The sequence below is a fragment of the Sus scrofa genome, chromosome 18 (assembly GCF_000003025.6).
Source record: "Sus scrofa isolate TJ Tabasco breed Duroc chromosome 18, Sscrofa11.1, whole genome shotgun sequence".
Lineage (NCBI taxonomy): Eukaryota > Metazoa > Chordata > Mammalia > Artiodactyla > Suidae > Sus > Sus scrofa.
Genome location: NC_010460.4, coordinates 40,484,141 through 40,501,595, shown reverse-complemented (window position 1 = coordinate 40,501,595; position 17,455 = coordinate 40,484,141). Strand labels below are relative to the sequence as shown.

The 17,455-nt window shown below is 47.0% G+C and overlaps 1 protein-coding gene across 1 annotated transcript in view; it reads left to right on the top strand.

The window, feature by feature from the left end:
* The window catches only part of FKBP9 (FK506 binding protein 9), a 45,889-nt gene extending 30,664 nt beyond the window's left edge, over positions 1-15,225 (top strand). The window contains 4 exon segments of the mRNA NM_001252232.1: positions 3,806-3,992; positions 8,691-8,836; positions 10,868-11,031; positions 13,906-15,225. Of these exon segments, the coding sequence (NP_001239161.1) occupies positions 3,806-3,992; positions 8,691-8,836; positions 10,868-11,031; positions 13,906-14,082 (674 nt within the window). The 3' untranslated portion in view covers positions 14,083-15,225.

The following is a 17,455-nucleotide window of genomic DNA, read 5'->3' as shown; positions in this document are numbered from 1 at the left end:
AAAAAAGGCTAAAGAAAAGCATCCAGTGACAAGAGACATTAACTGGTTACTAGATATGGGGTCTTACCTGTGTGCAGCAAAAGGTCCTGGAGCAACACCCTGCTGTGGAAGGCAGGCAGGCAAACATCTTTGCCACTTAGGCGAGCAGGGTGCTACCATTTATAGGGAAACTGACGTCAGATTGGCTCCTCGTTACCAGGGAAACCAGTGGCTGGGGCAGGGGGCAAGCTCTTAGGCAGTTACTGATGAAGCCCTACAACTTTTTTTTTAATTAATTAATTTTTTTAAAATTACTAAATGAATTTATCACATCTGTAGTTGTATAATGATCATCACAATCCAATTTCACAGGATTTCCATCCCACAACCCAAGCACATCCCCCCACCCCCCAAACTGTCTCCTCTGGAGACCATAAGTTTTTCAAAGTCTGTGAGTCAGCATCTGTTCTGCAAAGAAGTTCATTGTGTCCTTTTTTCAGATTCCACATGTCAGTGAAAGCATTTGATGTTGGTGTCTCATTGTATGGCTGACTTCACTTAGCGTGATAATTTCTAGGTCCATCCATGTTGCTAAAAATGATGGTATTTCATTCATTTTAATGGCTGAGTAATATTCCATTGTGTATATGTCCCACATCTTCTTGATCCACTCCTCTGTTGATGGACATTTAGGTTGTTTTCATGTCTTGGCTATTGCAAATAGTGCTGCAATGAACATTGGAGTACATGTGTCTTTGCGAGTCATGGTTTTCTCTGGATAGATGCCCAGGAGTGGGATTGCTGGGTCAAATGGTAGTTCTATGTTTAGTTTTCTGAGGAATCTCCATTCTGTTTTCCACAGTGGTTGCACCAATTTACAATCCCACCAACAGTGTACTAGGGTTCCTTTTTCTCCACACCCTCTCTAGCACTTATTGTTTGTTGATTTTTGGATGATGGCCATTCTGGCTGGTGTAAGGTGGTACCTCCTAGTGGTTTTGATTTGCATTTCTCTAATAATGAGTGATGTTGAACATCTTTTCATGTGTTTTTTGGCCATCAGTATGTCATGAAGCCCTATGATTAAGAGAGTTAAGTAGTCATGTGAATGAAGCAGGGCCTGGCTGAGCAGGGGCTGTAGAGAGAGCAAGAGAACAGCCATGTTGAACGGTCTGACCATAGAGTTGGCAAGGAGAGGTTGAGTTTGCCTTGGCCCAGTGCCATGAGGTCCTTGTCCCTTTCTAGGCCCCATCCACACATTTTCTTCAGAGAGGTTAATGGAGCTACTCAAGATGCAACTTTCTTTTCTGTCAATCTTTCTTGGTCCACTTTGTGGAGCTTGGGCGTCCTAAATAGCCTCAGCTGCTCCCTTACAGACCACTGAGCACAGTGTTCCTTACAGCCTGTGCTAAGCTGCCCCTTTAGACACCCTTGGAGAACATTAAAAAATATATTTATATATAAAAAGATATTGTATATATATAAATACAAATTTAAAAATATATATAATGCCTAGTGCCACTCTAGTTCGGGCATTCTCAAAGATTGGTGCGTAGCACAAACGAGAATCGCCTGGAAAGGATCACAATCACAGAATCAGATGGGCTGAGTGGAAAAGGGCCTGGCCCTTTGTCTTTGCACCCAGTTCTTCAGGCCATTTCGATAGCACCCAAGGCCAAGACCACAGCACTTGAGGAGCTACAGCTGAATCTCAGAGCGGGGCCCAAGCGATTTTTTTTTTTTTCAGATGATCCTAATTTTTTTTGTTCATTCTCTGAACGTGGTGAATTACAGTGATGAGCAATTTTTTTTTATTGTGCTAAAATGCACATTTACCATTTTAACACGTTTTAAGCTTGCAGTTCAGTGTCATTGAATGCATTCACAGTGTGACACGGTCATCACCACGAGCTATACCAGAGCATTTCCATCATCTGCGACAGAAACTCTGTACCCATCAAACAACAACTGCCCACTACCCTCTCCCCCAGCCCATGGTAACCACCATTCTACTTTCTGTCTCTACGAAACTGCCTACTCCAGATGCCTCATTGAAGTGAAATCAGACACTATTCTGTATCTTTTTTTTTTTTTTTCCCCCCACTGAGCAGTGTTTTTAAGGTTCATTTCCAGGTTTTTTTTTTTTTTTTTTTGCTTCTTAGGGCCGAACCTGCAGCATATGGAAGTTCCCAGGGGTTGCATCGGAGCTACAGCTGCCAGCTTACACCATAGCCACAGCAACACAGGATCTGAGCCAAGTCTGCAACCTACACCACAGCTCACGTCAACGCCGGATCCCCAACCCACTGAGCAAGGCCGGGGATGGAACCTGGATCCTCATGGATACTAGTTGGATTTGTTTCCATGGTACCACAACAGAAACTTCCGTTTCCAGTTGATTTTAATGGGCAGCCAAGACTGAGAAGCCACTGATCTGGCTCCACAGCTGCTCATCTCTGTTGTGTGTGCTGTTTGCCACACCGAGCTGCCCTTGGCCCTGGTTCTGCCCTTGGCAGTTTGCAATACCTGGTTCCTGTGGGAGAGATCCTGTCCCCTGTTGCCACTCGCATCCGCAACTCCCACTCGCATCCGCAACTCCCCATCACTAGTGGATATCGGGCACCTGTGTTGTGCTGTAAACGCACAAGCTTCTCTGATTACTGCCTCGGTAATTCTGGGCAGGCATCAAAATCTGTGCCTCAGTTTCTTTATCTATAGGTTGGGAATATAGGATTATATATTATATAGAGTTAACTAATATAGAGTTAAATAAACTAATACATCTGAAATACTTAGAAAAGTGCCTGGTACTTAGTAAGCAGTGTTAGCAGCCAGGAAACAGGAAAGTACATGGTGGGGGGTGAGGGTGATGGAAGAGGGGGCGGAAGAAGCCTGGAGAAGAGGGGGCGGGGAGGGGCTATCGATATTCCCGTATCGCTATTTGAATCCTGTTTATAGCTGTGTTATTTTCTTGAACAAATTATATCTGAGTTGGTTTTCTCGTCTGTACAATGCAAATGAAACATTATACATTCTTGATTCTAAGTAAAACTTTTCATGAAACTCTTCCATGTAAACATCTTTGAAATGATCTGGGGATGTGGTTAACAATATGCCCCTGTGAGAAGCTGTCATTAAATTCACGGAGGATCTGCTGCTCCAGGATTTATGGTGATATTTACCCAACAAGGTTGCTGCTGGGATTTAATGAGAGAATGCATGTGAAAAATGCGTTATAAACTGTAAAGCATTATTCAGATGGGAGCTAATATTTGCAAAGGTGGAGAGAGTGGAAAAAGTATAATACTTTTGTGGAGAACAAACAGGATGTGCCGTAAAAGCACTTTGTGCTGGTAGGTGGAGTGGGTCACACAGTCTGGCTCTGAAGTCTCTGCTGGCAGCACCCACAACATAATGGAAGTTTCCTAGGCCAGGGATTGAACTTGAGACACAGCTGTGACCTCACCCCTAACTTCTGGCAGGAGTGAGGCAGCATTAATTTGGCTGAGCTTTAGTTTTCTCATCTGTGATAACCTCAGCCATAAATCTTTGGGCTTTAACCATGCCTTGGGGGCAGTGGTCCATCTTGAATTTTAGACTGAACTGCTTTCCTGACCGCAAATCCTGGACGAATCTGTGCCTCAGCTTCTCCATCTATAAAATTGGGTTGGGCAACTTCTAACAGCCCTTCCAGCTTCATCTCTGTAGGATTTCTCAGCCAGGTCTCTGTGCTCTTCACTGAGGGTCTTGAGGATACCTGGTGACACTGGGGAGCACGGGCTGCTGCTTGGAGGGTTCGCTCTCATTTCCTGTGTCTGTCCTTTAGGAAACATCCCAGGCTCAGCTGTGCTGGTGTTTGACATCCACGTGATTGATTTCCACAACCCTTCAGACTCCATCAGCATCACCTCACACTACAAGCCCCCTGACTGCTCCGTGCTGAGTAAGAAGGGCGATTACCTCAAGTACCACTACAATGCCTCGCTTCTGGATGGCACCTTGCTGGATTCCACGTAAGGGCAGCCCAGGATCGGTGGGGCATGGGCCTGGCAGATAACAGTCGGCCGTTCCCACGACCTTCCTTTTCCTTTCATCAGATACTGGTTGAGAGCTTTTATCTCCGTGCCTTTCACACTGTGTATCTCAAGTGTACATCGCTACTCTGGAGCATTGTTCTAAGAGTTCTCTAAGAATGGTCTCATCCTGCACCCATGAGATTACAGATCTCATCTTTTTCTTTTTTCTTCTTTTTTTTTTTTTTGCTTTTTAGGGCTGAACCTGTGGCATATGGAGGTTCCCAGGCTAGGGGTTGCATGGAGCTACAGTTGCCAGCCTACACCACAGCCACAGCAATGCCAGAGCACAGCTCACGGCAACGCCGGATCCTTAACCCACTGAGCGAGGCCAGGGATTGAACTCGAAACTTCATGGTTCCTAGTTCCCAATGCGCCATGACGGGAACTCCCAGATCTCATCTTATAATTGCTGTCTTTAAAAATTAACCCACAGATAAAATCCAAACTCCCGAGTCTGGCACATCAGGCTCTCTCTCTTTTTTTTTTTTTTTCCCATTTTTTTAATTACTCAAATGAATTTATCACATCTGTAGTTGTATAATGATCATAACAATCTGATTTCACAGGATTTCCATCCCACAGCCCAGGTACATCCCCCCACCCCCCACATCAGGCTCTCTTGTCAGCTCGGTTCGGCCTCACCAGCCTCACCTTCTGCTGAGGCCTGTCTTCAGCCTCCCAGGGGTGCCATGTGCAGTGATTTACACCCACTGTTTACACCCTGCCTCCTGGCCAACTTCTGCCCTGGCTTAAACATCTTCCCTTTTCTCAAAATTTTTAATTCCTAGGAAGAATCAACGGCTCCCACTTCTGTAGTCTCATAATGTTTTATAGTTGTTTATTTTTGCCTTTTAGTTTTTATTTTTGTTTCCATCACCATTGCTGCTCTGAACGCCTTAGACACCCAACACATTTATTCATATTCCTTTTTTTTGTGCCTCGCCTGCAGCATGTGGAAGTTCCCAGGGCCGGGGATCGAAGCCCAGCCACAACAGCGACCTGAGCTATTGCAGTGACCACACGGGATCCTTAACCCACTGTGCCACAAGGGAGCTCCTTCATGTTGTTCCTTACACCCGGCCCAGAGCATAGCACAAAAGGAGTAGTTTATAAATGTTAATTGAGATGAATTTGAAAATATATTAATAGGAATCAACAGTATCTTCTAGAATTATGCAGGTAAAAGGAGCTTTATTTATGTATTTGAATCTTCAGATCTATCTATGAGTTAACCCGCTATTTTCTTTTTTTGGGAAAGAAACTTCTCAGCCTTTCTTTATGTGTCCTTATGAGTACATCCATTTTTGTATTGAGCCTGACTTAGACTCCTGAGTTTAGTCTTGAGGAGAAAGAAGGGCTTTGTATAAATAAGTGCTACGTGCATTTATTCTAGATGGGGAGGGTCTTCTCTCCCTCTCACCCATCAGTCTGTCTTGTAGCTTTAGGTGACGGAGTGTGGCTAGGGAGAGCCAGGCATAGAGCGAGAGCCTGAGCAACATACTCCTCAGAGCATTCTCTCTGGTGCTTCGAGATCCTGGATACTAATGCATTTCATCAGATCTGAATTGCATTGGTCGTTAGAAGCATCATTTCACAATTTCAAGCAAGTGAGAATGCTGCCAGAAAATAATGACATGCGGATTTCCCTGGTGGCCCATCAGATTAAGGATCCAGCATTGTCCCTGCTGTGTTGCGGGTTCCATCTCTGGCCTGGGAACTTCCATGTGCTGCAGGTGCAGCCCAAAAAACAAAGCTGTTTGCACTGATGATTAGATGCCCATGGAGGACAGTGGGGAAGAAGCATGGCTTATAGTTGTTTTGGGGGTCAAGTAAGCTTATGCATGGGGAGAGTGTCCCCAAGTTTAGAACAGTCTTTAGGGCCAATAGGCTAGCTGTCATTACTCTGGCCAACATTTATATTCTCATCTGTGCTTCTCTGGCCTTGGAAAGGGGAAATGGGCTGGGAAATGAACAAAGGAATTCCTTCTTGGGAGATTCAGGATACACTTCTACGTGGGGTGGGGAGAACCAGTCTGCTTCCGACGTGTGATTGGTGGATGCGCAATATTCTTCCAGTGCACCCGGGAGCCACGTGACACTCCTTCCTCTCATCAGGGACTCCATTCTGAACCACAAGGGTCATGTGTGTTGTAGGTAAATCGACATGGAAGAGCAGCGTTTGGGCATCTGTGTTGGTGTCTTCTGGGTGGAAGCTTCAGAATAATGGAATAAGTGTGGCAGGTGACTGCTTACCTGTGTCACGGAGAGGTGCTCCTTCTGGAAGAGGGGACCAGGTCCCACCCCAAGCCCAGATTGGCTCCACAAACAACAATGAGGCAGGCGCTGCTGTGCTCCTTCTTTCCTCAGGGCTAAGAGAGTCCGTGATGGAGAGGACAGAGGGAAACGTGGGCAGAGAGCCAGAGCCGGCTGCGTGCAGACAGGAAGCAGGAAGCTTGCAATGGATGGGAAGCCGGGAGAGCAAAGAAGGAATGAAGAGAATGTCTGAGAGAAAAACTGGCAAAATCAAAATAAAAGGATGACTTGAGGGAACAGAATTAGTGGGGTTTTCAGAAATGACACAGGAAAACAAATTGCTTGCCTGGAGGATTTTCTTAATGTGTGTTGAAACTGGCCTCAGAGGAGAACAAACATTTGTTATGGGATAACTCAATGAGTTCTTGCATATTCTGGAAGACTTTGAAACCCAGTAGTCCCACGGGAAGTTCCCCGTGGTCCCTGGAGAAAGGCAGTGTGAGGGCGCCTCTGTGCTGCTCACAAAGGATGGATTGTTTGGGTGTTGGGGGGGAGGGGGAGGGAGGGAGGATCGGGACAGAGGCCACGCCCCTCACAGGCTTTGGGCCAAGGCCTCCTGTGCTGGAATTGGCTTTGTTTTGGTTTTGTACCAGGTAGGACAAATGCAAGCTCTGTTTTGGTTTGCTGGCTCCAGAGAACCATCCTGGCCCTGGGAACCAACTTGAGGAGGGAGGAGAGGGTGGCCCTGTGCCCATGGGAGGCTTGGGAAGCCTGAGAAAGGCCATGGGACCAAAGGGGCAGTTCCTTCCTTGTTGTGACCCTCTGGTGATGGGCTCCATCCGCGGCAGCTCCGAGATGTCCAGGATGCTTTCCTTGCTTGGCATTAACAAACATTCCCATTGTTTGCCTTTAAGAAGCGATGGAAAGACCACAGACTTGGACATAGATTTCCTTCCAGCAGTGCCTGAACCAACTTTGATTGGTCTAGATTCCCCAAAGACCTTGGGCATCCAGGATAATTAAAACCATGGCCCAGGAGTCACCAGTGTGGCTCAGTGGATTAAGGACCCAGTTGATATCTATGAGGATGCAGGTTTGATCCCTAGCCCTCACTTAGTGAGTTAAGGAGCCGGCGTTGCCACAAGCTGTGGTGTAGGACACAGATGCGGCTTGAATCTGGTGTGGCTGTGGCTGTGTGGTGTAGGGGAACAGTTGTAGCTCTGATTTGACCCCTAGCCTGAGAACTGCATATGCAGCAGGTGTGGCCCTAAAAGACAAAAACAAACAAAAACGTCCACAAAAAACTCTGGCCCAAGTTAAACTCTCAGTTGTTTTTCTGGAGTCTTAAGCTGTTACAGACACAAGCACTTTACACCCTGAAGGCCAGCCATCTACTGATCTCTTCATGACTGCTCTCCACTGTGCCAAGCGTTTTATTTGCTATTTAGAGCATCCTGTACTATAGTTGTAATTATCTCCATTTTATAGACGAGGAACCTGAGAAATTATATCTCCCAGCGTCAAATTAAGCGGTAAAACCAAACTCAGGTCTTGCTGAATCCAAATTCCAGGGTCTTAACTACATTATGTATTTTTAAAATTCGCATGAAATTTCTGACTAGCTAGAACATTAGCTAATTAAAACAAAAATTGCAAGAGCAACGCAAAGAACTTCTTCCCCCGAACCATTCATGAGAAGGTTTGCCACTATGATGTCCTGTCATCTCTGAAAACTTTAGTGTGCATTTCCAGCAAACACAGACATTTCCCTACATAATTCAATATGTGCATCAAAATCAGGAAGTTTAGCTTTGATAACGTTACTACCTTTTAATCCTCAGACCCTACTTAAGTTTTTCCAAATGCTCCTGTAGGTCTTTTATAGCAAAAGGAACCATTCTGGGAGTTCCTGTTGAGGATCAGTGGTAATGAACCTGATTAGCATCCATGAGGATGTGGGTCCGACCCTTGGCCTCGCTGAGTGGGTTAAGGATCCGGTGTTGCCATGAGCTGTGGCGTAGGTCGCAGGCGCCGCTCGGATCTGGTGTTGCTGTGGCTCCGATTCGATCCCTGGCCTGGGAACCTCCATACGCTGCAGGTGCGGCCCTGAAAAGCAAAAAGGGATCCATTTCGGTATGCTTCAGCCCTCTGACAGTCCCTCACTCTCCTCTTGGTTTTCACCTTGACACTTTTGAAGATTACACGCTGGTTATTTTGCAGAATGTCTCTCGATGTGGACTTGTCTGGTATTTCCTTATGGTTCCATAGGGGTTCTGTATTTTTGGCAGAAAGATCACAGCAGTGATGTATTCTTCTCAGGAGAACGTTCTCCGGTACCAGGATTTGATCACCTAACCAGGGACAATTCTGTTTCATTTTCAGGTGGAATTTAGGCAAGACGTATAATATTGTTTTGGGATCTGGACAAGTCGTGCTGGGAATGGATATGGGTCTCAGAGAGATGTGCGTTGGGGAGAAACGGACAGTGATCATTCCACCCCACCTGGGCTATGGGGAGGCCGGCGTGGGTGAGTATGCAGCAGTGTTAAAAGGCGTTTGGGGCTTGGTCACCATCTGTTTTGTGCGCTTTTTGAGGTGCCTTTTTTTTGTTGTTGTTGTTGTTTGCTTTTCAGGGCCGCACCTGAGGCACATGGAGATTCCCAGGCTAGGGGTCAAATCAGAGCTGTAGCTGCTGGCCTGCACCACAGCCACAGCCACTAGGGATCCAAGCCACGTCTTTGACCTACACCACAGCTCAGGGCAAGGTCGGATCCTTAACCCACTGAGCGAGGCCAGGGATCAAACCTGTGTCCTCACGGATACTAGTCAGGCTTATTAACCACTGAGCCAGGACGGGAACTCCTGGAGGTGCCATATTGTAGAACCACAATATGACTCTTCAATTTAAAACCCAAAGAATGTTTTTTTATTTAAGGATTTAGCATTTTTGTTTCAAGACCTCTGTGAATTCCATGTTAAAGCCATGTTAATGGGGTTAAACAGGGGTTTCTGTGAAATAAAACCTTGGCTCTTTAAACCCACATGTGGGAAATGTCCCTGAGAGGGCTTCCAAAGTGATTTCTCTTAGGTGAGCCAGGGGCTTCCTTGGGGCGCTCTCCCGGGACAGGGGATGCTGACTTTAGGAACTCTCCAAGGAGATCTTCTTATGGAAGAGATTGGTTTCAAGTTCCAGAATTACTGGCGTTGTCCCCCCCAGCTGTTACGGTTTACTTCTTGATTTTGGTCAAAATGAGCCCACATGGTGGGTGGGGGAGGGGTTGGGAACTCCTCTCAATTTTTGTGCTCCTGCTGCCTGGAGATGGACGAGATGGGACGTGCTCACTTATAAAAGTGATAGGCACTTTGTGTTTTCTCTTTTGCACAGTTTTTGCTTAATTATAAAGATACTCTCTGCTACTCTCCCCAGTCTGAGAAGAAACACTTTAATATGTTGTGTATCCTCTAAGGCCATGCTCCTGTGATATATAAATAGTTGTAATACATAATTTTAAATAATGCACATCGCATTTACATTTGTATTAACATACTCTATTGATTTATTTAAAGTTCCCAGGCTACAGGTCAAATCGGAGCTGTAGCCTCTGGCCTATACCACAGCCACAGCAATGGCAGATTTGAGCCACCCTGTGAGCTACATCACAGCTCATGGCAATGCCAGATCTTAACCCACTAAATGAGGCCAGGGATGGAACCTGCATTCTCATGGATGCTAGTCAGATTCGTTTCTGCTGAGCCACAGTGGGAACTCTGTATTAATATCTTTATATACTGTTCTGGAATTTGTGTTTACAAATTATATCTTGGATCATGATTTTTAAAGTTCTCCGGTTAGAGTTATTCAAAAGGTCTACCATTTAGTCTCCCTTAGAGTCTTTTAAACTATTTTGACCAAGACACGCAGTAAGAAGTACATTTTATCTCCCAATCTCTGTTAAAACATAAACTATTCCTGTGTACATATACATTTAGTTTTATATATATAATTGAAACTAAATTTCTTTTCTTTTTTTTTTGTCTTTTTGCCATTTCTTGGGCCGCTCCTGTGGCATAAGGAGGTTCCCAGGCTAGGGGTCGAATCGGAGGTGTAGCCACCGGCCTACGCCAGAGCCACAGCAACGTAGGATCTGAGCCGCGTCTGCAACCTACACCACAGCTCACGGCAACGCCGGATCCTTAACCCACTGAGCAAGGGCAGGGACCGAACCCTCAACCTCATGGTTCCTAGCCGGATTCATTAACCACTTCGCCACAACGGGAACTCCTGAAACTAAATTTCATAAAACGGTGCAGTGTACCGTAGTCTCTTTTATTCGGTTCCTTAATTTAAAAAAAAAAAAATGCTGGTCACCTTTTTCTAAACTGATTTTGCAACTGGCTACCTCCAGTTTGGAAAAGCCACTGGTTGATGCTGGACTTTCTTGCGGCCACAAGAGACGCCTCCAGATCCGAGGCAACTGGATCCCAGGTGGGGGTGGGGGATGCGAGGGGCGTGCCCGCGGCTCTGTTGCTTAACCCCGTCTCCCACGTCCCTGCGGCAGATGGAGAGGTGCCTGGCAGTGCCGTGCTGGTGTTTGACATCGAGCTGCTGGAGCTCGTGGCTGGCCTGCCCGAGGGGTACATGTTCGTGTGGAACGGCGAGGTGTCCGCCAACCTCTTTGAAGAAATCGACAAGGATGGCGATGGAGAGGTCCTCCTGGAAGAGGTAATTCCCCTTTCTGGAGGGAAGTGGGACCCTGGGAGCTCAGGGAGCCTCCCGGGACCGCGGGAGGAGGGGGCGTCTGAAACGTGAAGCCTCTCAGAGTGAGGACTCACTCCTGTGCTCCCTTCTTGTGCCACGGTAACCGGCCAGCTCACGGACCAAACAGTGGCACACACGCTCTAAACTGAAGCTCACAATTACTCTTTGAAGAAACCGAGTCCGGAGAGGTTCAGGGTTTGATTCCAAGGCTCACAGACCTGGATTCACGTCTCAGTGCCTGGGTGCCCAATACGGCCTGCATGGTGCTGAGTGTCTTCTCACATACATTATCTTGTTTGGCCCTCACGGCAGCCAGGGAACCACCCCTATTTTTCAGAAGCGCCAGCCGTGTGGAGAGGGTGGATGACTTGCCCAGGGTTGCACAGCCATCCCCTGCCTTGAGCCAGGATAAACGTCCCCGCCTCCATCATTTAGATCCTGTGTTGTTTCTCCTGCCCTAGACACCCCTTCGTGGAGCTGGGCAATAGTCCTCTGTCTTGTCCTGGCCCTGGGGAAGTCCAGCTCTCTGCCTGGTCCACATCTGTTCATTCGAGGGCAGGGCTCCAGCCTTCTCCCCTTTTTCTCTTCCATCATCAGCATTTCGTGGCTACAGGTTCCATCACATTAGCATAAGAATGTGCTCTTGTTTTCCTTTCTATTGAGGCATCTCTCCGTTTTATTTCTTTGCAAAACCTCCAAAGAGTTGTCTGTCCTCCTGGCCTCCAGTTTCTTTCCTCCTAATCTCTTTTGCACCCACTCTTGTCAGGTTTTTATCCCTCCACGCCACTCAACCTGGTCTCGCTAAGGCGCTGAACCTGTCAGTGCTCAAGCTTACTTACTCCAGCACTGCTGTCGCCTTTGCGAGATGCTTTCTTGTCCTAGCTTCTGGAGCACCACAGCTTCTCTGTGTTCCTTCCACCTCACTGGTAGCTCCTTCTTAGGAGTCTTCTCCCTGAGCTCTTTCGGGTGGAGTGCCCCAGGGCCAAGTCCTGAATTTGAACTCTTCTTGTCTCCTTAGGCCCTAAGGCTTTACCATCCCCATCTGCTGACTCCCTGATGGTAGACTCTGGTCTAGTGTTCCTTCTGCATTTCACACTCGTGTATCCATCTGCCTACTTGACATCTTCATTTATTGAACCTTCGATATCTATCCTGCTGAACTTGCTTCACCCAAAGCCTTTCCCCTCTCATTCGAAAGGGGAAAGAGTTCGATGGCAACGCTTTCCTTCCAGTTGCTCAGGTGAGAGCACTCTGCCGTCTCTGACTCCTAACTCTCAGGCTATAATAAGTCCATCAGGAAATTATTCCAGCTCTATCTTGAAAATATATCCAGAACCTGACCACTTCTCATCACCTCCACTTCTTAGAACCTTCGTCCAGTGTCCACCACCTCCTGCTTGGACCTCTGTGGTCTTCCTGCTCTCACCCTTGCCCCTCCCAGCAGCCAGAGTAAGTCAGAGCCTGGCCTGCTTCAACTCAGAACACTATACAAGCCTCCTGTTGGGCACACCCTTCAGGCCTGAGAGCTTTGTAGTTGCCCACCCTCGAGACCGAAGAAGGAGCCCAGAGACAGCGATAGAGAGACTTCAACAGCTAATTGGAAAAGGGGATCTCACATCTGCACCTTTTGCTGCAAAGCAAAAGGTGCCCGATCGACACCCGACTCTGTGCCGCAGGCAGCACACAGCAGGAATCCCTGCTACCCCGGGGACAAGGATGCCACCATGTGCAGGGGGAGCTGACATCAGGTTGGCTTATCAGTTACCAGGGAAACCAGCCGCTGGGCCATGTCCCTCGCAGCCTCTCAGGTTAATGACCATCACAAGGGCCCTTCAGTAAATTCCCAGGTAGAGCCAATCTGGCCTAAGGATTAGAACCATCACCTGCTGGGGCGGGGGTGAGTGCGTTCCTGTGAGGAGGAAGAAGGCGAAGCAGGGACTGGTTGGGCGGGGTGTACAAAGAGCAAGAGAACAGCCATCTTGAGTGGCCTGACCATACACCTCCTATTTGCAAAGTCTTACAGTGGTCCGTAAAGGCCCTCCACTCCTGCTTGCTGCAGCCTCCTCCAAGGATTCTCCCCGTGCTGTCCTGTAAACACAGGGTCTGCACCCACCCTGAGCCTTTGCACCAGCTGTTCTCTGCTCAGAAGACACTTCCCCTAGATAACTTGGGCTCGTTTCCTCACCTCCTTCAAGCCTTTGCACAAGTCTCTTTCTCATTGGGATTTTTACCGTGGTCACCACATGGATACTTCAACCCCTTTCCCTCCCTGCACGCTTGATCTTCCTTCCTTGGCTCTACTTTTTCATTTTTTCTGGAGCATTTCACTTTCTAACTTAATATGTTACTTACTTTTAAAATATGTTTTTAAATTGGGTCTTTTCCACTAGCATATGCTAGAATTGCAAGGGCAGGATGTTTTGTTTAGTGATATATCTCCAGGGCCTAGGATGGTGCTCAGCACATGGTGGACAAAAGTTTTCATTGTGTAAATGAATAAATGAATGGATGGATGCACGCAGCAGTGTTCTTAGAGGCAAGAGGGGTTAGGGGATTGGCCTTTGGTGGAAAACTGGGTGTTGATTTGAGGAAAGGGGATAGTCGCAGGGGCTACTGTGCACTGGCAGCATAAGACCTGAGGGCTCCAGGAGTCATTCTGTCAGGGGTTTTTGTTCTGCATCTGGAGGTAAAAAGCCAGGTCATGTAGCTCCTAAGATTTTGTTCTGCTATCTCAGACTCAAATGCCAACTCCGTTGCCCTCAGGCTGCTCTGTTTAGCCTCAGGCTCGGCATTCACAGCTGCCGTATCTCATGGTCCATCCTTCCCCTTCCTCTCCAGTTCTCAGAGTACATTCATGCCCAGGTGGCATCTGGCAAAGGGAAACTCGCTCCTGGATTCGATGCTGAGATGATTGTGAAGAATATGTTCACCAACCAGGACCGGAATGGAGACGGGAAGGTCACGGCTGAGGAATTTAAACTCAAAGACCAGGAGGCCAAACACGATGAACTCTAAACCTTGGCCCCTTGTGTGACACCAAGGCCCCCTGTGGTGGCAGAATGTACAGTGAGGATTTGAGGGTCTCTCAGAAGGGGAGTCGTCAGCAAGTAGTAGCTGGGTCACGTGGTACCTGGGACATACACCGGGGTGGCTTGATACACATGGTGAGAATTTTAGGCCAGTGCCAGTGATACTAAACAAAAGCATCGTGGGAGCCTTAGCGTGGGTTGCATAGAACATCAAAGAGGCTGCGTTGTCAGCTATTGTTTTGTGAGCCTTTGGGTAGTCTTGTTATTAAAAGAAAATAGTGTCATACAGAAGTTATAATCCACTTGGAGGAAAGAAGAAAAAGTGCCTAGGGTATCTACAAAACGAGGACTAAAATTTTTTGTGTGTTTTTAAAAAAGTGTTCTCCAGATGGTCAGAAAAGAGAGGACATGCCCCAGCAGGATTCCCAGACAGTTCCAGGAAGTGTTTCCCAGCACCCTTTCTAGGCTCTGGTAATGCCCAGCCTCCAAGGTGCCTCTACACTTGGACACACACACACTTTTCTAGTAAATCACACTCCACCTCATTGTGGTCCTCCTTGGCCAGGTAGCTTGGAGGATAAAAAGGAGATGGATGGAACAAAAGGCATCTTGGAACAAAAGGCATCTTGGACCACAAGTAGAGAATTTGATTCTGCATTTGTCTTGTAGGAGTACCTGCTTCACTCTTTCCTATCCCCACCACTGTATCCCATGGCACCCTCTCATCCTGAATCCTTTGATCAGATAACATGTAGGGCTGATGGCCAAGCCGAGCTCCAGAGCATCTCACTGTGGCCAAGATGGAAATGTCATCCTGGCAGTGAGCATACACTAAGTGACATATTCCTGCCACTCGTCTTGGAGAGGAAGGTGTCCCAAGGCCTGGGGGCCTCTCGGTGTAGAAGGACATTACACCTCCTAGCCTGTCCCACGTTATGCAGAAACCACCCGGCTGCCTTATGTCTTCTGTTCCCCAGTGGTGGTGGCACTCACCCTGAAGTAATCCATCGTTTTCCTTTTGAAATGGCTGTTTGACTAATTTAAACTATTTTGTACTGATGTAGCTGAGATAGTTCATGAAAATGCTGTGCACTCATTCAATGGAATAAATGTTGGAAAATGAATCTTATATAAGATACTGAAATGTATCATTAGGTTTTGTGTTTTATTTGAAGGTGCGTGTATGCCATCAGAACCCCTTGAGTCACAACTTGGCAGGACTGAACTGAAAGAATGGGGAGGTGCTGCAAAAGGGGTGTATCAGTCAGGGTCCTGGCTGGAAACCTCATGTGGGCCTTCCGAACTGCTAATGAAGGGACTCTGTGGACATGTGGGCAGGGCTCGGGGGCCCAGTAAGGATGTCGAGGTTCCCATGACTGCCAACAACAGGAGGAAGCTGTTCCACCCCTGGGCCTGCAGGGTCAAGGGGAGCCTGGGGGAGTTGGTGGAGGGTTGCAGCCACTCCCAGAACCGTGGCCACAGTGCAGAGCAGCGAGGGCAGAAACACCCATCCCTCCGTCCTGTCACTAGCTCTCATCAGCTGAAGCCAACTGGAAGCCAGAGGGCAAGGTGCTCAGTCAGGGCTGGTGTTCTCAAAGGTCAGTGCTGAGGTGCAGAGGAAGGAAATGACTCTGGCCGGGGTCAGGGTGGGAGCAAATGGAGAATAACTGACACATGTATAGGAAAAATACATAGTTTTTTTAAGGAGCAAATGTTAGGGTTTACCCTTTGCAGAAGCAACTTCAGGGACCTTGTGGTTTGTGGAAGTAAAGCAGGTGCCTGCGGCCTTACCAGCTGTGCCGCCACCACTGTCACTAATGTTCTCACTCTCTTCTACAGGGCACACACAGTGATGCACCTTCTTCATTTAACAGAATACCCTAAGTCCACTAGGTAGGTTAATGATCTGCTAGATTGAATTGCCCTTAGGAATGCATTTGACCTGTAACACTTCATTAGGCTTACGAATCTTCATGAAGATAAGAATTTTGTGCTTGGAGTTCCCATCGTGACGCAGTGGTTAACGAATCCGACTAGGAACCATGAGGTTGCGGGTTCGGTCCCTGCCCTTGCTCAGTGGGTTAACGATCCGGCGTTGCCGTGAGCTGTGGTGTAGGTCGCAGACGCGGCTCGGATCCCGCGTTGCTGTGGCTCTGGCGTAGGCCGGTGGCTACAGCTCCGATTCGACCCCTAGCCTGGGAACCTCCATATGCCGCAGGAGCGGCCCAAAGAAATAGCAAAAAGACAAAAAAAAAAAAAAGTATTTTGTGCTTATTCTCTACCCTAGATTTTTAGTTGATCCTGTTTGAATTTCTTCATTGGCTATTTTCTACAGTGGTGGAGACAGGTTGGCTGAATAAAATTTAAGTTTCTCAGAAATTGACACAACATTGTAAATCAACAATACATCAATTAAAACACAGCAATAACAATTTTTGTATCTCTGGGGAAGGACTGTAGGCTTTAGAGCTTTAAGAATGGAGGGAAACTAGCTTGCTTTTGTATTTAAACCTCCCACCTGACTGCTGAGTTGGAACATTGATATTTTCTAGCCTTTAGAGTCATACTGAAATATTGGCCCTAGTGTCTGTCTCTGTCCTGCCGGCTTTTTTGTTTTTCAGCTTGAGGTATAATTATAAAATGGTAAGACAGTTCAAGTGTATGAGATGATTGGATATAAATATACATTGTGAGATTCCCCCATACACTTAACACATACATCATCTTCTTTTTTTTGAGAACATTTCAGTTCTACTCTCTTAGCAAATTTCTGCTATACAATAGGTATTATCAACTATAGTCACTGTGTTATACATTAGATCCGCAGGCCTCATTTCACAGTTGATAGTTTGTGCCCAACCCTTCTGATGCCTGGTAACCATTTTTTTTTTTTCCACTCTGCTTCTATTACTTCAACTTACTGTTTTTGATTCCACATATAATACCATGCAGTATTCATCCTAAACCTTTGGCTTGTTGAGTGCTGCCTGGCACTTCCGTTCTTCCTGTTGCTAAGGACACATATATATCATCTTGTCAGGTAGGCTGGCCTGACTGCAAGATTATACGTAAGCCCTTTAATCTTAGGTTTCTAGAACAAAGTTGCTTTCTTTGAAGCCTTCTTCCCTTGCATCTCCTAGGGATCTGGAGTCTTTATAAAATAGGAATACTGCTCCCAATTACTTATTGGTAGTTGCAGATATAAACATTTTGTGCTTATTAAAATAGTGTTTGATTCCGTGTGGTCTCCATCCTTAGTGCTGGAATTTTTTCTGGTCATTTTAGGGCCACACTTGAGCACATGGAGGTTCCCAGGCTAGGGGTCCAATCGGAGCTGTAGCTGCCAGCCTGCACACAGA